This window comes from Canis lupus, chromosome 34 (genome assembly GCF_011100685.1).
Source record: "Canis lupus familiaris isolate Mischka breed German Shepherd chromosome 34, alternate assembly UU_Cfam_GSD_1.0, whole genome shotgun sequence".
Taxonomy (NCBI): Eukaryota; Metazoa; Chordata; class Mammalia; order Carnivora; family Canidae; genus Canis; species Canis lupus.
In genome coordinates, this window is record NC_049255.1 from 32,865,950 (window position 1) to 32,889,543 (window position 23,594).

The following is a 23,594-nucleotide window of genomic DNA, read 5'->3' on the forward strand; positions in this document are numbered from 1 at the left end:
TTCAACAATAGATCCTCTCCAGAAGATCTGTCTTATATGTCTTCAAATTCCCCATTCTATCTGACACAATGCCTTGTAGATAATCAATAAATGTGTTGATTTAATACCTCAGTGTGTCCAGTTACAGTAAATTATATAGGAAAGAAAGAAGAGAGGATAAATGTGTGCCTGCTGTGAGAAGTCGACACTTTTTAAAAGAATATCTAGTGAGATGTAAAGATTATCTCAAGTCTTCAATAAAAAAAGAGTGGTTTTGAAGAAGTAGCTTCAAAATATACCTGGCATATTGGGTGCTGAGTAATTTATTTTAAATATCCCAAGGTGAGAGAAAATCCCAGTTGAATTATTTGATCCACATGCCCTAATTTGTTCAGAGTAAAAATCATTAACATATTAGCAACATTAAGTACTTAGAATATGTAAAATTCTTTTGGAAATATTTTAAGCAGTTAACCCCAAGACATTTATCACTGAAATATGGCACCTGTAAGTTTAAGACTTAGCTTATATAATGATGTTCTATCATTTCTATAGAATATGGACCATAAAACAATCTATTTTTTGATGTGATAAAGGCAGATATATAGATATACATGATAGAGACATATAGATCTATACATATATATGGTGGAGACATAGATTGAGATAAAAAGGAACTTAATGTGTAAGTCTTCTTTATATGTGATGTATTGGACCCAACTCTCCAACCAGAGAGAACAAAGGCATAGAAGTTTCCCTAGCAGTTCATGCGTTACAGGAGAGAATTTAGTTTTCCTCTCCTGAAGTAATAGCTTATAGAAAATCTAGCCAACCGAATAATATCTTCTAAACCTGGAGTATGAGGGTCCATGGATTGAATTCAGTGAAGTAGATGCTCTACCCCTGAAATCGCATATAGGTGTGCGCTCGCATGCATGTGTGGGTGCGCGCACACACACGCACATACACAAGAAAGAAAAGAGTGGAGATGGGTTCATAGCTTTCAGGAAATTATCATGGAGTTTATAATCAAAAAAGGCCTTGCCCTCCCAGATTTAGAATTGGACAGATTGTTTTCTAAGCAGCACTCAGCAACGAGGTGATGTTGGTGTATTTGATACCACAACTTCTACCCCTCATTTAGAGAGCTTACCTCCAAAACTCTAGTAGAGTTTTTCTAAATGTCTACTGTATAAATGTTCCTGTCCAGCAGAGAAATGCAAATTTTGCCCAAGTAAAGGTTTTCATGGCTCACATCCAAGCTCCTAGAGCTCTGAACTTTTCAGAGGGGTTGTCAAGGAGGTAGGACTGGTGGAGATTCAAAAGCTAATGGGTACTTTTGTGCTTGAGTCAGAAATATATTCGTAGATGAAGCATAGGATAATTTAAAGTTCTTATGCTCCCTTCCTCAGGAATTGAGAGAATCTGTCTACCAAACTGGCCAAATTCCAACTGGATAATTACATTCCGCTTTCTTACAGTGGCTCGATTTTCTGTTTTATTAGAGATTCCTCACTGTCTCACCCAAACATCTAGGCAGTTATTTCACATGCATAGAGTATCTGCGGCTTTTCAGTCCTGAGGGAGTAGCACTGCAGTGGTAAATCAATTATTGTGGTCAGTGTAGCTTAAAATTTCTGACATATCTGGGAGGTTTATGACGTAATATTTAATTGCCTTTGGTACGTCCAGAGACAATAGAGAATAAGTATCTATTATGAATGCAGATGGTTTGGAAATTTGAAATAACACTTGGATCTTTCAGAGTTCATATAGTCTATGTGTGAAGTCTCTGTTCATTTGATCAAACCTCTCTCAGAACGGAATCCTTCTCAGGGTACTCAGAGCTGCGTTACTGGTACCTGGCATACGGCTGACACATAGCTGGCACACGGTAGATGTCCCCTGAAGGAGAAAACAAGAGAGGGAAGGAGAGAGCAGAGGTTTCTCCATGGCCACCTTCTGTATTACCTTTTTTGGAACATCTAACTCCTTAAAACATACTGAGACATCCAGGATCGGCCATCCTCAAACACGACCCAATTCAAGCCTTCAGGATAACTTGAGTAAGGTCTAGAGTCAATTTCTCAAGCTTTCAGTGGGTCCTAGTTTTGTTAGGACCTTGGTAGCCTCAGCATGTCAGCCCATCCCAAACAATACTTCCTTTTTTTTCCTTTCCCTCCCTTCCCCCCACCCAACACACACACACACACACACACACACACACACACTGCACATACACATTAATTCATGAACCATTTATTTGAAAACTAGGAACACAACTATAAAACTTGCCTCTCTGCTTTTGCTGAATTCGATGGTATTTATTATTCCCTGCATTGTCCAACTGGGCACCATATGCTCTGTCCTTACATGGTTGGTGTTCTTTTCACATGTCTAGTTCTTTGCTTCTCCAAATGTTATGAAAACCCTGCTGATTAAAGTGTATGTGATGCTTGGTAACCCCTACAAGTACCCAGGAAAATTATTAGCGTGTATTTGATTATTATTTTCTACCTTAATGAATTTCATGGTGAGGATTTCATGGTGTTAAGATAGTCATTAATTACATTCAATGTCATGTCTATTCCTTTCATTTAATAACTCTTCATGAGTCGGTGTGAGCACCGTACATCATAAAAATGAAGAACTAACTAAGATGTCATACCTGCTCTAAAGAAGGATACAGACTTGTGGGGAGAAAGACATAAACAGTTGGACTTAATAAAAGGAAGAGTGATAGAAATGTTTTACTGGAGCAGCGGTTCTCAACCAGGACAATTTTGTCCTCCAGGAAACATTTGGCAACAGCTGGAAACCTTTTGGGTTGTCACAACTGGAGAGTGTTCATGGCATCTCTCCGGTAAAGGCCAGGGATGCTTCTATATCCCGGTGACCTACCCTGCACGGGACAGACCCTATAACAAAGAATAATCCAGCTCCAAATGTCAATAGTGATGAATCAAGGAACCCCATACTGGAGGAAGCATTGTGAGAAAGAAAGTCAACTGGTGGAATGGGGGCCCAGTGGTTCAAAAGATGGGGGCGGGGGGAATATAGGTATGCATTTAAGCTTTCCAATGCATTGAACATTTTTGAATAATGTCTTAGAAAATGATAGCAATGGTTGCCTCTAGAATACAGAAGAGAGGCTCCCAGATGAGAGAGGAGATTTTGTTTCATCTGTCACTGTGGCCTGCTTGGGATTTTGCCTTGCGTAATGTATTATTTCTTCAATGAAAACTCTCACTTGAAACATGGGAAAACCTTTTAAAGAATCGCCTTCTTCGTAGAATTCCTAATTTCAAAAGCACCCAGAAAGTGGCTCAGTACTATTGTGACACGACTCATTCTTAAATTAGGCAATGAAATGCTATCTTTCTCTAAAAATAGCAAATATGATTGAACAGTGGGAAAAACAACCCTGCTCCACGTCCTCATGCTTCAGGAAAAATTGAGTGACTTGAGACTCCTTTGCTGGGACCTCTCGTTCTCTAATGCGTGGCCTCCACCTTTATTTCAGGCTCTCCTCACTGCCGCCCCCAGCCGATTTCAATAGTCTCCTAAACGGTTTCCAATCTCTTTTCCATCTAATCTGTCTTCTCGACCACTGCCAAGATTAATCACCTTAAAACCGGCTCTCAGATCATCCCTGTTCCTGTTCAAAGCCTCCCTTCAGTTGGCGGTGCACTGCCCGTTGCTTGGCAGGGCATTCAGGCCTCAGCTCCCTCTAGCCTTGATTCTGGTTGATTCCTTCCACGCAGCTTTTGCAACCTGACCCTTCCCACTGCACCTCACATCCCCCCGGGGGCCCCAACTTTGTCCAGTCTCTCTCACCCCCAAGATCCCCTGGGTGGATCTTGAGCACAGATATCCCTAACTTCAGCAAGCCACACGACTACACCCACCAGAAGTACTTACTCCCTTGTAAATTCTACTCTGTTCTATACTCTTTCTCTTATGCTGCATATGACATCTGATCTCATGTTATCATTATTTATGCAGCCCATACCTTGTGCCAGAATTTAAACCTCTCCAGGAAAAAATAAAAAAATAAAAAAAAATAAACCTCTCCAGGACTGGCCCCGATGAGTGTTTCGGAAGCACACGGCTCTGTGTTTTCTGCCTACTACCTGCTGAATGAAGAAAGGGATGAGATGAGAGGCCCTGTGTTTATTGTGCTTATTTTTTTTAATAATAAATTTATTTTTTATTGGTGTTCAATTTGCCAACATACAGAATAACACCCAGTGCTCACCCCGTCAAGTGCCCCCCTAAGTGCCCGCCACCCAGTCACCCCCACCCTCCGCCTTCCTCCCCTTCCACCACCCCTAGTTCGTTTCCCAGAGTTAGAGTCTTCATGTTCTGTCTCCCTTTCTGATATTTCCTACCCATTTCTTCTCCCTTCCCCTCTATTCCCTTTCACTATTATTTATATTCCCCAAATGAATGAGACCATATAATGTTTGTCCTTCTCCGATTGACTTACTTCACTCAGCATAATACCCTCCAGTTCCATCCACGTTGAAGCAAATGGTGGGTATTTGTCATTTCTAATGGCTGAGGAATATTCCATTGTATACATAGACCACAGCTTCTTTATCCATTCATCTTTCGATGGACACCGAGGCTCCTTCCACAGTTCGGCTATTGTGGACATTGCTGCTAGAAACATCGGGGTGCAGGTGTCCCAGCATTTCATTGCATCTGAATCATTGGGGTAAATCCCCAACAGTGCAATTGCTGGGTCGTAGGGCAGGTCTATTTTTAACCCTTTGAGGAACCTCCACACAGTTTTCCAGAGTGGCTGCACCAGTTCCCATTCCCACCAACAGTGCAGGAGGGTTCCCTTTTCTCCGCATCCTCTCCAGCATTTGTGGTTTCCTGCCTTGTTCATTTTCCCCATTCTCACTGGTGTGCTTATTTTTTCATCTCAATTTGATGTCCGCTACATTCTGTTAATGTAAAGCATGGTAAAGGCTCATCCAATAAACGTGGAATCAAGAGAGTGCTGAGAGCCCTTTGCTTCTCAGGCTCGATTTAAAATGCTCATCCAGTTGCAGCGAGGAAGGATCCCGTTATAGAGTAGGGCTATTTTTGTAATGGAAATGAATGACTGTCAGCATTTGGATTAATAGATAATCCTCTCGGAAGGTGGAAGGGGAAGGAGAAGGAGAGTCCTAAATCCTTCAGCACAAAGTACAAGCTTTCCGAAAGGAGCCAATGAGATAAAGGAATTAAGAAGACACAGCGAAAGCCACGTTCAGGTCAGACTCAAGAGCTTGGATTTAGGCCGGACTGGCTCTCCCATCCCACCCAGGCCGGCTCTGCGTCTCCTTGCACCTGGAGGTCGTCTCCTTGCACCTGGAGGTCGGAGGACTGGGTTTCTCTCCCAGGGCCCTACCTCCACTTCCCCACCACTTTCTTGCCTGGCCCGTTCTAGCAGCCAGCAAACTTGATCCTCTGGCCCCTGGCTGCTTGCTCCTCTGATTCACGCTTTACAGCTCCTGGCACAAGCATCTTCTAAAATCAAAGCACAGGTGCCCCGTTACTTCTGGATGAAGCCCATGCTCTCCAGCCTCGTGGTGTGCAAGCTCTTAACATTGGGTGCCACTCCCCACCTCTTTATTACGTAACCAGGCCCCGATCGGACCAGGACCTGCAAGTCCTTGCTGCTGCTTGTCTCACTTTGCAAGTATGATGCTCAGCTTGGAATGCCCTGACCCGATTCTCGGACTTGCCCTTTTCTACTTGTCCTTCAAGAACCAGCCCGGATGGCGCCGCCTCCAAGAAGCCTGCCCTGGTCACTCTCCCTTCCAAACGGTTTACCTTCCCCCGTCTGGGCTGTCAGAGTACAAAGTGCTACCACAGATGCCACCTTTTCCTTAAGATTGCTTGTTCACATACCTGTCTCTGATCTCGGAGCTCCTCAGAAGACAGGGCTTGTGTACAGACGACTTAGTGTCCTCAGGGCCCAAGGAGGTGGGCCAGGTGCTGGTGGGGGCGTGTGGTGGGAAGTGGTGCTGGGCCTGCCTCCCTCCAAGTGCGGGGGCTTCTCTCAAACCCCTGGATCCTCCTCACCCCGCTCCCTCCAGCCACACAGGCCTTCTTCTGGGTCCTTGGGCACACCTGGCTCGGATCTGCCTCTGCAGGAGCTTTTCCCTTTGCTGGAAAACTACCTTCAGGTGTTCTCGTGACAGGCTCCTACGTATTCCTCAGGTCTCAGCCGGACTCCCCAACACCTCAAGTACAGTAGCTCCTCTTCCCCGCCCTCATCACCGGCCAACACATCAACTCCTCTTGCTGCTTAGTAACACTCACTAGACCCTAAAGTTGTGGCCGTGTCTTGATTTGCTGTTTTATTGCCATTGGCCTTTAATGCTTGCTTTCCTCCTCCTGGGAAGGAAGTGTTGAGCTCACCATAGTAAATCCAGCGTATCAACAACGTCTGGCACATATGAGGTGCCTAGGACCTAAATGAATAAATGAAAGAAGGAAGGAAGGAAGGAATGATTCGCTAGTCTATAACCACACTCCTCCAGAGACACAAACAAACACACCAATAAACACTATTCCTACCTTGAAGGAGCCCAATTTCTACAAACCTTTCTAAAGTTCATGGGTGGGGCTGAAGCTAAAAATATTCCAGCAAGTCAAGTACAGAGACGCTTTTGGTATTCTCGGGTTCTGTTATGGAGCTCTCCTCATTTTGTTATTTTAAGCATGTCCTTGGTGACGCAGGAATCTATTTAAATTGGCTGTGTTTAGGAACAGTGCCACAAAGGAAGTGGTGGCATCCACTTGCATGATGGCCATCCTGCCAGCGTTATGTTAATCACGGATTCTTGGAGGCTTTGGTGCCCTGCACAATAATATCTCATTCGAACAGAGTACTTGATAAATATTTGCTCAGTGACTGAATGAATGCCTTAGCATTTTGCCCTGCTTCCTTCAGAAGAGCTTGAATTATTGCCCAGCTCTTCTCTGGGAAACCTAGGGCTTGCTGGCCCTGTTCCCATCTTATCCTTTGTGAAAGGCCTGGCTCCGCACTGCCCAGGGGAAAGTAGGACCAGTTACTTGGCAGCGGTGTGTGCTGTGGCCAGAAGGGGAAGGGTGCTTGGGGCCAGTGTGTGGAATTTTTCTGTGTGTGTGTGTGGCTTTGTTTGTCTTTGATTTATTTTCTTTTTTTAGAGAACGATGAACTTTTCTCTAATCAATAAGACGGGCTCGTCATTGTAAATCTCCTTAACTCCCCTTCCATTCCGATTCATCAAATATCTGAGTGCCTACTTGGTGCCTGGCGGTGTCCAAAGAATTGCAAGGAGGAGATAAATTGGACAGGCAGCGCTCAGGCCCTTAAGGAGTAGGTGAATGGCCTAGCAAGAAAGACGGCCTTGATTGACACATAATTACATCAGGATGAGCAATATTGGAGGACAAGCATAGGGAGCTGTGGACTTGCCTATGTGCCTGTATGACCTGATGGGGTGAGAGCAGACCCCTCCTGGTTTAAGCCACTTTCAGCTAATAGTTTAATGTGACTGCTTGAAGTTTGTCCCAAGAGAATATGTTTCATTTTCTTCCCACCCCCCCCAGCATTGGTGATGTGATTTATTGGTTACATTTTCTCCTACTGGTGTATCTAAAGGGGTGATGGCTTTCTAAAAGTTAAGAGTCCTGAGGTCTTGCTTACATCTGCAGACATTTGCTGCCCATCGTGTAGCACTTAATCACCCCCTAGGAGTTGGAACATCGGATTCAATCTTTATTTTGCTGTCTTTGAAATACATACGATGCCACCGGTCTGTTGGATCCCATTCCCTAAGTTCTTCCCCTCGATTGGATTTTTGTTTTTTAGCCTGTGTGTGGCCTTTGTGTTCTTTCCCTCTCTAGTGCTGCTGTCCGTCAATTTTCCTAGAGCTTCTACTTTAGTGTCACATGTTTGATTTATTACAAGAATAAACTTCACAGCCATACTTCTGAATAGAATTGTGGTCATGGTGCCCATACAGTGACAACATCCAAAGTCTTACAGTAGGAAATAGCTAGTCCCTTTCATTCAACAATTACTAAATTCCTTTTTTTTAAAAAAGATGTTATTTATTTATTCATAAGAGACAGAGAGAGAGAGAGAGAGAGGGGCAGAGACAGAGGGAGAAGCAGGCTTCCCACGGAGCAGGAAGCCGGATGTGGGACTCGATTGCAGGACTCTGGGATCACAGCCTGAGCCGATGCACATGCTTAATCAACTGAGCCACCCAGGTGCCCCCAATTCCTAGATTTCTGTTTATGCTAGGTTAAATTCTGGAAACTTACACATTACCAGGAAACTCTCTTCTTAGGTTAGTTCAGCCATTAGGCCGCCCGAATGCCAGAAGCCAGGGACGCAAAGGGCAGTGAGTGACACAGTCCAGGAAGAGGAGATGTAAATGCAAATATGATATATCAAAGGCTTTAACAGAATCTGAGCCTGGGTTCCGCAGGAAAGAGTGGTTAGTTCTATGTGAGTGGAGAACAGCAATCAGAAGAGAGCAGAAGGCGGGCCTTAGAAGTAGATTGGGTGTCTGACTGTACAGGGTGCAGGAAGATTGTGAGGAAGCACAGACACAGAAGTGACCGAGCACGGTACGTTTAGGGGATTGCAGTTCAAATGATCTGGAGCACAGTGGGTGGAGTGAAACAGGCTGAATGAGTGACGCAGAGGTACCCTCACGTTGCACCCTGAGGTCTGCAGGCACGAGGTGTACCCACGGCGAGGTGGGAGGCAGAGCCAGCACGAGAACGGAGACTGGGCTTTAAGTTGGGTTGTGTGGCATAAACTGGCCTGTGTCTGATGAGATCATCCCAGAGGAAGGCTTAATGTGAAAGGGAGCCAAGTCAGAGCAGTTCTCGACTGCTGTGTCATTACACACTGTGACGTCCCTTGAAAACTCATTTTAGAAAAGTATTTGCATATGTCGCTGGATTTAACTTCCTGATTTAAAAAAAAAAAAAAACAACGACTTTCATCTCTATGCTAATAGGTGAGTTTGGCCTATGATTCTCTTTTCTTAGACTGCTCTGGTTCAATCTTAATATAAGGGAAAGACTATCCATAGATGACTTAAATTGCTTTCATTCTCTTTCTAGAGTTTAAAATGGACTTATAACAGAAAATCCTGTTTCTTGAGGGATTGGTTAGATCACCTAGGAAACCGGCTAGGCTTGGATTTTCTCTCTTTTCTTTTTTCTTTCTTTTCTTTTTCCTTTTTTTTTTTTTTTTTTTAAGACAGGGGGAGTGGGGAGAGCCAGAGAGAGAGAGAGAGAGAGAGAGCGCCAGAGAATTCCAAGCATGCTCCAGGCCCAGTGCAGAGGCCAACTCACAACCCTGAGATCATGACCTGAGCCGAAATCCAGAGTCGGACGCTTAACCCACTGAGCCACCCAGGCACCCCAAGCTCAGATTCTTTAATTTTGAGGAGAGAGGAAGTTTTTGTTTACTCACTCAACTACTTTAATGGTTACGATTATCCAAATATTCTATTCTTTTCTTCATTCAATTTTATAATATATACATTTCTATAAAATTGTCCAGTTGATGCAAAATCTCTGTATTTTCAAAATTATCTACATAAAGAAGCATGAGAATCTTTTGGGGAGATGGAAATATTCTAATATCTTATTTGTGGAGGTGATTCACAGATATGTCGAAACTTACCAGGGGCGCCGGGTGGCTCAGTCCGTTAAGTGTCTGCCTTTGGCTCAGGTCATGATCCAGGGTCCTGGGATGGAGCCCCACATCAGGTTCCCTGCTCAGTGGGGTGACTGCTTCTCCGTCCCCCTCTGCCTGCCGCTCCCCCTGCTTGTACTCTCTCTCTGTCAAATAAATATGTAAAATCTTAAAAAAAAAAAAAAAGCTTACCCAATTGTGGTGGTGTTTTGTAAAATATATTTTTCTTTCTCTGTAATTATTGTATTGTAAATACATGCAGCTCATAGTAAATAAGTTATAACTCATAAAGCAGATTCACATTTATCTGCAGGAAATTATATAAAGTATATATGTTGTGATTTTTAAAAATTCTATCTTTAGACATGTTTTCTTTTGTTTTAATATCGTTTATTTGGGTAATTACTCTGTTAAAGGTTTGTCCATTTCACGATCTTTTAAAAAACTAGTTCTGTGGGAAGAACCCTCAGCATCCTTGATTTCTTGATCTACCTGCCGTGGTGTCTTGAAGTATCCCTCCTCCACATCCTCCCATCATTTTGTGGGGGTAAATGAGGGCACTTAGGAGATTAAGTGACTGAAGGAGGATACATTTGTGGCAGAAGCTGGAGTTGAAGGGATGAGATTCCTTCTCTCAAGGTGTCTAGTGCAGTCAACAGATCAGCCCTAGGAGCTAGGAGGCAGGTCCTCTATGCAAATTAACGTGGCTAAAGCATCATTTGGAGTCTTTGAGAACTCCCCTCAGAATGTTTAAAGAGGGCTTAGCTGGCAACGTGGTCATTCATTGCCCTTTAGGAGCTACGTCCTGTCACTTTTGCATTCGGGGCCCTAATACTGGCTCTTGGTGCATAACCCTACCTTAACTGGCAGACTGAAGAAAATGGACAGCAGAATCTGAAAATGTTAGAGCATCAGTTAACTACTACATAGTTAATATATTTTGCTCTCTTGGAATTCATGTATTTGTTTTGCCGGCTAAATATATCCGACTAGTTACTTCATGCAATTTATACTGTTCTTTTTATTTGTTGGGAAAAAACAACAACAAAAAACTAGTCTTCTGGATTTGAGGGAGCTAATTATACTTAATTGTTTAATGTAAAAGCTCTATTGCTTTTTATTTTTCTTCTAGTCATCAAGTGCATTCTAGAAGAAAATATCATAATATGTGAGACAGACTCTTTCATAAAGCAATGCTTATTTCTTAATACTAAATATGAGCCGAGGAAGTAATATCCCTATTAAAAGTATATTCAGAGTTGCCACTCAGCTATCTTGGGGCTTATTCAAAATAAGCAGGTGCAATGCAAGAGATGTACCAAAAACATTGTTGAACATCATTCCCCATCAGTATGAGATAATTATGTGTTTTTGAAACCTTGAAAGGAAAATGTATGTTGTGGGTAGGACTGGGTTCCTGACAAAGTCCTACTAAGTAGCCTAATATGAAATGCGCTGTGCTTTTACTGAATGGTGTATCAGCAACAAAGTTATCTTAAATTTGAATTAGACCTCCTGGAATGGAAAAAGGGGGCTTCAAGGGGAGGGGGTGGTGGCAGAAACTTGAGTAATCTTTCATCTTGCTTCCTTGTGCTATTTTACTTTTTATGTATTTGAGCTACTTTTTGTTCATCTCATTTTGATCTTGGGGACAAAAGTCGGACACCCAAGACTAAAAGCTATTGCATAGGTTGCTGGGGCTGCCGTAACAGAGTCCCACAGACTGGGTGGCTTGAACAACACGTGTTTGTTGTCTCACCATTCTGGAGGCTGGACTTCTGAGATCAAGGTGGCTTCAGGCTTGGTATCTACTCTGGTCTCTCTCCACGGCTTGTAGCTGGCTCTTGGCTCATATTGTGTTCACGTTCTCCAGATAAACAGGACCAACAGGAAGTACATTTATATAGAGAGATATATCTATATCTATACAGAGAAAGAGACAGAGAGACTGAGAGACGGACTTTAAGGAACTGGCTTACACACTTGTGGTAAATTTGGAAATTTAAAATCTGCAGGGGGTGGGGGGCTGGCAATTGAGGGAAGAGTCCAAGCTGGCGGAAATCCTTTTTGCTTAGAGATCAGGCTTTGTTCTAAAGCCTTCAGCTGATTGGATGAGGACACCCTCATCCCAAGGGTAACTGCTTTACTCAAAAGTCCATCAATTCAAATGTTAATCTCATTTAAAAAAAAACACACACTTGCAAAAACATCCAGAATAATAGTTTGACCAAATATCTGGGCACAGATAACCTGGCTGACAAATAAAATTAGCCATCAGGCATGGTTTTCCCTCTCTATCTATCTGTGTCTGAATTTCCTCTTCATATAAGGACATCAGTCCTACTGGCTCAGGGCCCACCCTAATGACCTCATTTTAACCTAGGACTCTATCTCTAAATACAGTCATATTCTGAAGTCTTAAGGGCTAGAACTTCAACACACGAATTTTGAGAGAACACAATTCAGCCATTAATTTGAAAGTAAGCATACAGAGAAAGAAAACTCTGAGGGAAAAACAGCCTCCCTAACACTGAAAATGTGTTATTTCCTCTGACTTTAGGCTAAAGCATGTTTGTGAATCTTCAGATAAGCCAATTAATTGGAATGGGAAGTAAATTTTTTATATTCACATTTCTACAACCTAGAAGTCAATTTTGTTTTTCTTTGCCAAAGATATTTCTATTATCACAGTTAATTAGAGATTAGATTCTTAAAAATTTCTTACTCCGGTTATATCTGGCTTTCTACCTGTTTTCATTTTGTGCTTTAAAATTTTCCGATTAGAGTGCACTGTGTGAGATGTTTTTATCTTGAGTTATGAACTAATTTGAAGTTGCTATTAAAAACAGAGCCACAATTCTGCTTTCCCTGGCAATATAAGAAATAAACAATGGGAAAATTACCAATAAAAATGAAGGGAAACATTAACAAGAGAATATGAAATAAGGACAAATCGGAAAACACATCTTCAAGGCTCCTCTGAAATCATATAATCTCACAACATTATCTCTTCTATTTTACATCAGTACCTTAAGTCACTTATATTTTCCAAAGCTGTTTAAATAAAGGGTAAAATGCTTCTCTATTTCTGATACTGAAGAAATGCTTCTTTTTGCTCCCTCTCTCCCTCTCTCCCCTTTTTTTTTTTTTTTTTTGGCAGATAACAAGGAGATTTTCCTTTCCAAAGCAATTCACAAGTCCTTCATCGAGGTTAATGAAGAAGGCTCAGAAGCTGCTGCAACCTCAGGTGCCAAGTTATAATTTTCTAAAATCTTCTCACCTTTTTTGATTTGTATTTCTAAAACAATCTGGGGTGGGTGTGGGGGTCATTTTTAGAACCAAGCTAAAAAAAAAAAAAAAAAAAAAGACTCTACTCTAACTTAAAAGTCAAGCTAATGCTGAACCAGCTAGAATTTTCTAAATAGAATATGAAGCATGCACTTACTCCAATGCCCTGATGCAGAATAACTCCCACCTCTAAGGACAGTGGCTCTGTAGAACAGATTTCCCTGCTGTGCTACCTGTTTAAATATTTTAAGTATTTTCTTGTTGCCCATTTAAACATTCCTCTTCCTACCTAATTACTTGTGGAAACTAGTTTTTTTTTTTTTTTTTAAGATTTTATTTATTTAAGATAGAACACAAGTGGAGGAAAGGGGCAGAAGGAGAGAAAAGCAGACTCCCCACTGAGCAGGGAACCCAAGGTGGGGCTCCATCCCAGGACCCCGGGATCATGACCTGAGCCTAAGGCAGGTGCTTAATTGACTGAGCCACCCAGATGCCCCTGGATACTAGTTCTTTTTTTTTTTTTTTTTTTATGGATACTACTTCTTAATTTTGTCAACAGTTTTGATTTTTTAAAAGCGCACATATAAATAAGACATAGTAATTTTTAAATAATTTTAACTGAATGTTGATAAAATAATTTTAAATAAATAATTCTAAAATTTTGACCTAAATCCTATGTTCAAAACAAAATATTAAATGTCCTTATTATTCTGAATGTTCCAATTTCTCCAGTTAAATAAGAATGATTTTTCTGTTGACATTTTTCTCGTTTATTTTTTTGGGATTTGTTTCAATCTCATGTTCAATAGCTGTGTTTAATTTTTAGTAGGATTTTTACTTCCTCTGGTAAAATATAACCTGTCATTAAAAAAAAAAAAAAAACTTCTGCATAAATGTGCCCACTAAAAGGATATCACCAATTAAAACAGTGTTTTCAGGAGGAAATAGAAATACAGTAGTCTTGGGCATCAAGAAAGCTTAAAATCGTAGGTAATTTAATTTTGACCTTTTCCTGACAATGAATCACCCTGCAGCAAGTATAAAATGATTATCCCATAATAAGGATCTCAGGGGAATTCAGTTTCCCAGTTGTAGGAAACATCATGCTTCTCTTACTGTTGTACTTTTCCTTTAATCACTGCCATTCTGGCCACTTACTAGAAGCCTGATGACTTGCTATGTAAAAATCCCCATTTTAGACAAAAGAAAATAATGATTTGGGAATATAAAGAAACTTGGTTTTTTGGTTTTGGGTGTTTGCTAATTCTCCCCGTTTTTGTAACTCAAAGGTCATTTTAGTAAAGCCATATGTATTTATCTGAAACTGAGAATAAAAATTTTGAGACAAGCAGAATAAATTTTTCTAGTATTTTTGGTGGAGTGGAGGTAGGAAACTGTGTGTTTAAAGAGCAAGTAGAAATGTTGCCACCTTGACAGTTTTTTCTCTCCGCTAAGTCTTTAAAATTGTGTTTCCTGTAAATTGTTGCCTTTGCATTAAACATAGATGGTTTGGACAAATTACTCATTAGTCTCTGCATACCCACAGACATGTAATTACTTTCTCTCTGTGCTGTAGGAATGATTGCAATTAGTAGGATGGCTGTGCTGTATCCTCAAGTTATTGTGGACCATCCATTTTTCTTTCTTATCAGGAACAGGAGAACAGGTAAGTCCCTTGTGAGAATGGAACTTTCCTTATAGGCCCAAGAGAGAGAATTTTTTAAAATCAAGAGCATTCTTTCCACATTACTTGTCCGATGATTTCTGATGTTCCAATGATTTGTTTAAAAAGAGAACTATTTATTTTTTTTTATTTTTAGGACACTGCTAATTGTAAGCAAGAAGGAAAGTAAATTTTTCTGTTCACACCCTGTTCTGTTCACTTCCAACCCAATGCAGGTACAGTCCTATTCATGGGACGAGTCATGCATCCTGAAACAATGAACACAAGTGGACATGATTTTGAGGAACTTTAAATCATTTCGTATGCAAAAGAGTAACCACACACTATGTTTGCAACTGGTATATTTAAGATTTGTGTTTTACACTATATCTTATGATAATATTTAAAAATAGTTCCAGATAAAACAATGTATGTAAATTATAAGCCAACCTGTCAAGGAATGTTATCAGTATCTTTGAGGTAATAGTCCTGTGGTGTCGTTGTGTTTGTTGTGCTGGTATTTAAAATAAAAGTACATATTGATCATGTGAACAATTCTGTTTTCATTTTCCAAGTTGTAGTGTAAGGCTACTTCTAGGTAAAATTTGGAAACGGTGATGTTTTTGGACATCTTAAATCTTTCATAATCACGCAAAACCAAAGCAGTGTAGGAAATTAGCATTATTACACTATGATACCATAATGATCGATGCAAGTCAGATGAAGACAAGCACTCAACTCCACAAAAACTCTAATTGTCATTTCTCTGAGGATGGTAAATGGTGTAGGATAAAAGAATATAAATGAACATCTTCTGTAAGCTCTATGATAAAAGTTGATAGAAAAAATAGGACCATGCAAACCCCTAGATTATGGCTATAGCTTATTTACTATGTCTTTAAACCCTCCCTGGGTTTCAGCACCTGATGTAGATTAGAGACCTGCTATATCACCGTGTTTTGCTGCTGCAGTAAAATCCAAATTACAACAAAGTTCCCAAAAGTCCCCAAATAAGTTGTATGAGCAAATTAATACAAGGTATGCCCTTTGATAGGTCACCAGAAAATTAATAAGAAAAACCATGCTAATATAGATACTGGAAACTGGCAGGTCGAGGGCTGAATGCTGCCCTCAGAGATGCTGTTTGTTCCATGTGGAAGATTTTTATGTTTTGAACTTGAATGTCCATACTTGGGGTATCACAATCCCGGTTTCTCCCATTGGTCACCTGATGCCTCTTGGATGCATTTGTATCTGGGACCTCTGGAGGGTTCTAGTAAGTACTTTGCAGAATATATTCATCTTATTTCCTAGCACAAGAAGTAGTTAGTTCCAGTGCGGCCCTGACCGCTTCTTAAGATCTCCAGTAAATTACTTAGTTATCCTTTGGCTAAGATAATGATATTCCTTGGGGCTAGGGGTGGGTGGGGAAGGAGCTGAGGGAGAATGATTTCATCATGTTCCGTGAATGGAACCAGGCCCATTTGACACCATGTTTTTCACTCTATGATTAATGATCATAGAAAAAGCTTGAAGCATTTTCAGAACCTAACAGAAACAATTTGCATGTGACTTTCTTGTGTGTAAGATGTTTTCCTATGATTTGGAGCTGTCAACAAGAAGTGATATTATCACTAACTTTGATTCTGTTCAGGGTAATCATTGTTTTGGGAGACCAGGCTTCACCCTAGACCTACTGAATTCTAAACTCTGGGGAAAAATTTGAAAATCTATGTCTGTGACAAGTTCCCTTGGTGACTTTGTGATACACCAAATCTTAAATATTTCAAAAAATAAAGGATACACATGGAATGCTTACTTATATTGAAAGCACTAGATTGTAAGCTTACTTATATTCTAAGTAGTTGTTTAGATATGGTTAATTTATAGAAAATTAGACCAATCAGTAAAGTATCCTAAAGTATCAGTACTTCTCCCACTTTATGTGTAAGGAAGTAACTGGGGATCTTATTAAAAATGCAGATTGTTATTTAGTAGGTCTGGCGTGGGATGTGAAGTCTTGCATTTCCAATAAGCTCCCGGGTGATATGATTGCTATTGGTACATGAACTCGGGTTGGTATCAAAACTCCATGTAACCTAAGGTTTGCATGTCTGATACTTTTATATGTAGAAACAGAAAAACTGTATAATATTCCTACAACTTGGAGAAATATAGGGGGTGGGGTAGTAGTGTACATTAAAAATGCAAAGCACTTACACAAAAAGAGAAAAATGGCTTTACTCTAAAGTTCCTTTTTTCATGTACGTACTATGTAAAAATTCAGACTTCCTCTGCATTTTAGAACACTTGAAATGTACGCTTTAAAAATATAGAGACATTTATAGGCAATGGCCACAAAAAAAAATTTATGAATACCCAAGGACACAATACTTAACACTGAATCTTTTACAGCTTATGTATTCAGAAGACTTATAGTTTATTCATAAAGCTGAGGTTATTGTAGAACAGTGCTCTTGTTTTCATTTATAATGTACACAGACTGGGCTAACTGATGTTGATTCACTATTGGTATTCAGAGTTTGTGATATTCTTCGTTGCCATGTCGCTGCTTATTAAGCGTTACATATATTGCTATATCTGTATGTCCATCAGTCAACCAAATGGGTTACCTATAAGGAAGAGTAAACATCATTAGGCAAGTGTATGAATTTTATAAAACCCTAAATGCAATTTTTATTAGCTTATATAAGATTAAACGCTACTATTCAGAATGTTTACCTTAAAATATTTCAACACGATTTAGCTGTCCCTTAAATGAAAATGGGTTCTGCTTGTATTAGCATGTCCGTGGTGTGCTTAAAAATAGAATACTTAATAGCACCAGGTTTTTCCTAGTGTTTCGACTTGTTTATGATTTCAATATCTCCTGTTCTATTGAAAAGGTCACATCTCATAGTTCAGTTGCATTTCCTTTAAAAATGTGTAAGTTATCACACACACACATGCACACTGTGCACATCTTATGGAAATTCCTTTCTCTTTGTATATGTATTTTGGGAAGAAATCAGCAATAATATATCTTTTTATTTTCAATCTCTCCAGCTCTGCTGAGGTATCATTGATAAATAAATTGATGTGTATTTCAAGTGTACGATGAGATTTCATATACGTACACAGTGTGAAATGATTACCACAAATTGAGAAACACATCCATTATCTCACATATCTGACCTTTGTGCGTGCGTGGTAAGATTTACGGTCTTTGCAAATCACAAGCATGCAATATAGTATTCTAACGACAGTCACCATGCTGTACCTTAGAATCCTAGAACTGGTTCATTTTACAACTTGTTCATCATTGGCCAATGTCTCTCCATTTCCTCCAGCCCCTGGCAACAACCAGTCTACTCTATTTTTATGAGTTCTACTATTTTTTTTTAAGATTCCACATTATGACTGAGATCTTACAATCTTTGTCTTTCTTTCTTTGCTGATTTCACTCAGCCATAGGGTCCTGCAGATTCATCCATGTTGTTGAAACAGCAAGATTTCCTTCTTTTTTTTATGGTTAATACTGTTCTTTTGTATATTTGTGTGTGTGTATATATATATATATATATTGCAAAGGAAGATATATAGATATGTAGGTATGTATATTACATTTTCTTTATTCATATATCAGTGGACACTTAGGTTGTTTTCACATCTTGGCTATTATGAATAATACTGCAATAAACATGAGAATACAGTTATCTCTTCAAGATATCCGACTGTTTCCTTTGGATGTATATTTTAGATATTAACCCTTTATCAACGTGTGATTTGCATATACTTTCTCCCATCCTGTAGGTCGCCCTTTTCATTTTGTTGATGATTTCATTTGCTGTGCTAAAGCCTTTTTATTTGATCGAGTCCCACGTGTCATTTTTGCTTTGGCTGCGTGTGTTTTTGCCAAAAATCTATCGCCAAGACCAATGTCAAGGAGCTCTTTCCCTGTGCTTTTTTTCTAAGCGGGCAAACATGGAGAATATGATACTGAGCACAGCCGCTTTGTTTCATGTCTGCCAACAAAGTTATTCTTGAGGGACTGTTGAAGCCTCTACATGCACATAAAAATAGCTTATGGAAAAAGAAATCTGTCTCCTGAAGAGAAGGAGAGAGATTTCCACAGAAGAATCAGTTTGTTTGTTTTTCATTAATTACTTTGGTTCAAAGTGTAGGAGATAGTTTAACATTAATAAGCTAGGAGCTAATGGTGCATCCTGTTCATATTGGTTTCTGATTTGAGTGAGACAAAGATCCATATATTTTGTGAGAAGGATATTTAATTAATGAAAATATAACCAGTGCAAATAAAACACTTACTGTCCTTTGTCCAAATACACTCTTTATTATACATTAAGTATAGATGAACTTTTCCTCTATTTGAAAATTGCAGAGTTTTTTGTTTAACTGGGGAGAAATGAAGTCGTTATGTGTGACATATGGCATGTTCCAGAAAATGTTTCTTCAGCAGTCATCACAGCTTCTAGCTGATATAGCAGTTCTTTTTCTCTTTCTCAAATAGGAGACAATGTTTCATCTCTCTCCTTTTCTGGAAGTTTTGTGATAATTCATGGATACATAAATCTGACATTTGTTCACACAATTGCTCTTTGCTCTGTCTGTTATTCAAAGAAAATTGCTGATGGAGAGATTATCTTTTTTCTGTATGATTGAGTGACCCCTCTTCGGGTGTTTTCTGCTTAAATATTTATAACCAGATAGCTATGGAAAAAAACACAGGCTGTGTGTGATATGGGAGAGAACCAAGTTTGAACACCAGATCTGCCGCTTACTAGTTAGTTATGTGTCCTTGGAACAAATTGTATGATCTATATTTTCAAATACTAGCATCTATCTACTTCATAAGATTGAATGATATAATATGCATAAGGAATAGAATAGGTATTTGACACATATTAGTCACTCATGGAAGGCAGGCTATTAGCATGAACATTATCATACTGCAGATCTTCTAAGGCACATAATTTCTCACATTTTAACACTTATGAAAATAGAGTGATCAATAGTGTCTCGCAATTGCCGAAAAGGTGGCAGCCGTAACATAGATGGCATTGCTTGTGCATGTAGGACTCTTGTTGCATGACGATTGTCTAACTGTAATCCCTTGGCTTTTCCACCAGCAACTATTTGAGAACAAATCATAATGACTATTTGAGGAAGCATCGTAAATCCAGGATATTGTCTAAAAACCTTTCATTGACTTTTTTTCCTGTAAGATAAAGTGCCAGTTTCCAAATTTGTAGAATAGTTGTCAACAGTTCTAGAGATAAAACTTGCAGTTTGGGCATGACTGTGTCACCAAGGTTCTCAGGGGCATTGAGGACAAGGGTGTGGGCAAATAAGACATCAAACACTGCAGGGAAAGTGACGTGGCCTCTGTGTTTTAGAAACACTGTATTTTTGCTTACCTTGCATTGTATTTTGCATACTTTCATTTTAAAATGTACATAACTCTGACATATAATAGAATTTATTCAAATAAATCTAAAAGACATCCTTAATGTTTTGAATGAGTTTAAAATAAACATTTACTGTATCCAATGTGCCACAGTTTAACTGAGAGTGACTTTTTTCTTTCTTAGTAGTACATAAAACAGAGGGGTGTCTTACAACTTGTGTCCTGGCATTGGATAAAATAGCATGTTATTTACATCAAGACTTAATGAAGGAATCACGGTTATGAAAGGACATGGCAAGTGGAAATGTTGTCACCTAGAATTTCCAAAAGAATGACTTCATTGGCTATTAGAAGGGTTATTTAGAAGTTCAAATTCAAAGAGAGGGGAGGGATGGAATAGGAGAGGGAGGAAAGCAAGAAAGAAGTAGAAAAGCAAATATTTACAAGCTACCTGCAAATGGTAACCACTTTCAGCAAAATGACTCCGCAGTACCTGGAGCGGACTAAACTTGGTCATCAAAAAAATATCTGAAAGGGGATTGTTTCTGGCCTCATCACGTAGAAGTGAACATTAATAACCGAAATAAGTCCATGTGACCAGGGCAGGGGAAGAGTTGGGGATATTGAATCCAGATTGTCTTTTAAAAAAAAATTACATCTTTTAATGCAGCTTAATAACATTCTCACTTTACATACTGTACATGCTAATTAGAAGCAGTCCATGAGGAGGCTGGTAATGATCAGATTTAAATTTTTAAATTGTGGAGTTTTCATTTTGCCCTGCAAAATTTTTTTGTATTCCAATAAAAATCTTTTTGCCAATAAGATTGTTTTAATTAATTGGTCTAACAATTCGCAGAAGCTATCATCACACAACGCTTCCTTAGCAGCAGACTTTTAATTTTTAATTTCATTGTCTTTACATGGATTACACTGAAGCCATTTTATAGTGCATTTCCTATGTCATAATGATACCAGTGGAAGAAAGTTTAAAATAAATGCTAGATCTTGATCGCTAGATCTTGATCTTTAAAATATCTTTCCAATTGGAATTATTAAAAAATATTTACATGAGCACAATGAAGTGTATTTTGTTCGTTTGGCTTCCACTTTAAGCAGTAGTTTCTGGATTTTTTTTTCACCAGTATAGATTGCATTCAAAGCGTTAAAATTCTTTAGCAAGAACTGAAGTGTTTAGATACCTGAGCAAGTTTTAAAATGGAAAATGATATGCCACAAGATGTCACTGTAATCCTAATAAATGGATAAGGGTAATAATCGCTTTTATTTCAATATTTAAAGAAGTTAGGTGAAACATCTTCACAAAGGACACAACGTAGTTGCTAACATTACAGTCTATCTTTCCAGATCCACACGGAACTGTAAAAAGCGCACCCAAGAATGAACGCCTGGCATTAAATGGCAACTCTCATAAAATAGAATCAGAATCATCCTCTCTTTAGAAGGAAAAAAAAATCATCTTCATTTCATGACACAATTCCATCTAGCCTATTTCTGATTCAGATTTTTAGAGGAATAATACTTGGGACTCTTTGGAAATAAAAACTCCAGGTTGAAGATCCAGTAGAAAAGCCCTTTAGACCCATTCTATGATGTGTTTGATGTCTATAAAGGTTTCCATTGCCAGCCAGACTGGAGATAAAATGGTAGAGAAAAATATAGCTCAGACCATTAAAAAAGAAAGAAAAGAAAGAAAGAAAGAAAGAAAGAAAGAAAGAAAGAAAGAAAGAAAGAAAGAAAGAAAGAAAAGGAAGAAAAGGAAGAAAAGGAAAAAGGGAAAGAAAAATCCCACTTGGTAATGTACTTGAGACACAAATGAACTATCCATTCTTGCTAATTTCCCTGTTTAAAGTTTTTTCTAATTCACGTCCAATAGTCAAAGCACACAGATGAAAGGGACATCTATAAACCTAATTCAACTATAGTGACAAAACCGTGGGGAAAAGTGTTTAGCTGGTCCTTTTAAGATTGCTTTTGCCATTACTGGTAAACATATCATTTATGAAAGGAAGGTCCTCCATGTCTCTGAATGTGTAAAATAATATATTCAGAGTCCTTAGGTGATGGTTACAAGGAACTGATTGCCTGGCATACATGGATTTGGAGGCAGTTTTTTTTAAGTTGTCCCTTACTTTTTCCTTTCTTTAGAAGATTTTATTTATTTATTCATGAGAGACACACATAGAGAGAGGCAGAGACGCAGGCAGAGGGAGAAGCAGGCTCCATGCAGGGAGCCCGACATGGGATTCGATCCCGGGTCTCCAAGATCAGGCCCTGGGCTGAAGGCAGACTTTCAACTGCTGAGCCACCCAGGCATCCCCTGTCCCTTACTTTTTTTAAAAAAAAAGTGTCTCAGTGAAAACATTTCACAAAGGAAATCCTTATGACTAGGTATGTGAAAGCCTTTGCTACCTGTAACTTCAGTGATCAATTTTCCTTTTACTAAAGTTTTTCCATATGTATTCACTAAAGAATTGTTCATTTATTACACACTAAAGACACAAAGATGAACTGGACACAGAGCCAACAGACCCTTAAAGCTCTTGAAACCAGCTGAAGAAGACAACCCTGTTAGCAGATGATGTTAGGACAGAAGCTCCTATCAGGTGCAGCTGAGGCACAGATGAAATGACGAGTTCCTAAGGACATACAGGCTAAAGAGGTCTAGTTCTTTTTTTTTTTTTTTTAAACAACAGACTGTTTTTTTTTCATTTTTTTTAAAGATTTTATTTATTTATTCATGAGAGAGAGAGAGAGAGAGAGGCAGAGACACAGGCAGAAGGAGAAGCAGGCTCCATGCAGGGAGCCTGACGTGAGACTCGATCCAGGGTCTCCAGGATCATGCCCTGGGCTGAAGGCAGCGCTAAACCACTGAGCCACCCAGGCTGCCCAAAGAGGTCTAGTTCTATATAAACCCTGAGGAGGAGGCAACAAAGATCTTTAGGTGGTTGTTTTTTCACTTGATATGCTGATTTATTTTTTCCGTCCTGAAAGAAAATCTTACAAAATGCATGATTTCAGTTTTCTTGTCAGCTTGATAAATTTACTTCACTAATCAAACCATTTTCTAATTTGCGTGATGTTATTAACATGAAAGAAATGTAAGAAATTGTTTACTTGAAGATAGAAAACATTTCTGAAGATATGTTCTCTAATGTTCCTGTGACTGCATAATCATATTGAATTTCATACTCGCTTGCTTCTGCACATAACCTACTGCAAAAAAAAAAAGTGCTTATCCAGTCTGTAGGAAAGGCAAAGATCTTAAAAATAACTTTGATGGCTAATAAAGATACAGTAAAGCCTTTGAGTTTATCTTGTGAGCTAGAAGTTCTCTCCCCATTAGTAAAGCATTTTTAGATCACCCACACATCGTCTCTAGGGTTAGGAAAATGGCTTCTCACCTCTAATAGGGCACAGTTGGAACAGTCTATGGGGAACCTCAGCACAGGTATCAATGACCCTGATGTTGGGTCCCAGGTAAGGGAGATTACTTTAGTGCTGGT

The 23,594-nt window shown here is 39.3% G+C and overlaps 1 protein-coding gene and 1 long non-coding RNA gene across 5 annotated transcripts in view; one reads left to right on the forward strand and one right to left on the reverse strand.

Moving 5' to 3' along the window:
- SERPINI1 (serpin family I member 1) overlaps positions 1-20,210 on the forward strand; it is a 76,025-nt gene extending 55,815 nt beyond the window's left edge. For all 4 annotated transcript variants that reach the window (XM_038583808.1, XM_038583811.1, XM_038583810.1 and 1 more), the window contains 3 exons: positions 12,849-12,935; positions 14,553-14,642; positions 14,876-20,210. In XM_038583808.1, the coding sequence (XP_038439736.1) occupies positions 12,849-12,935; positions 14,553-14,642; positions 14,876-14,952 (254 nt within the window). In that variant the 3' untranslated portion in view covers positions 14,953-20,210. The remainder of the gene's footprint in view (positions 1-12,848; positions 12,936-14,552; positions 14,643-14,875) is intronic.
- Positions 4,776-6,708, reverse strand: LOC111093940. The gene is made up of 3 exons (XR_005383964.1): positions 6,559-6,708; positions 5,887-6,452; positions 4,776-5,502 (listed from the first exon to the last, which is right to left on the reverse strand). It is a non-coding gene; the product is annotated as an uncharacterized LOC111093940 (long non-coding RNA).
- Positions 20,211-23,594: the final 3,384 nt, after the last annotated feature.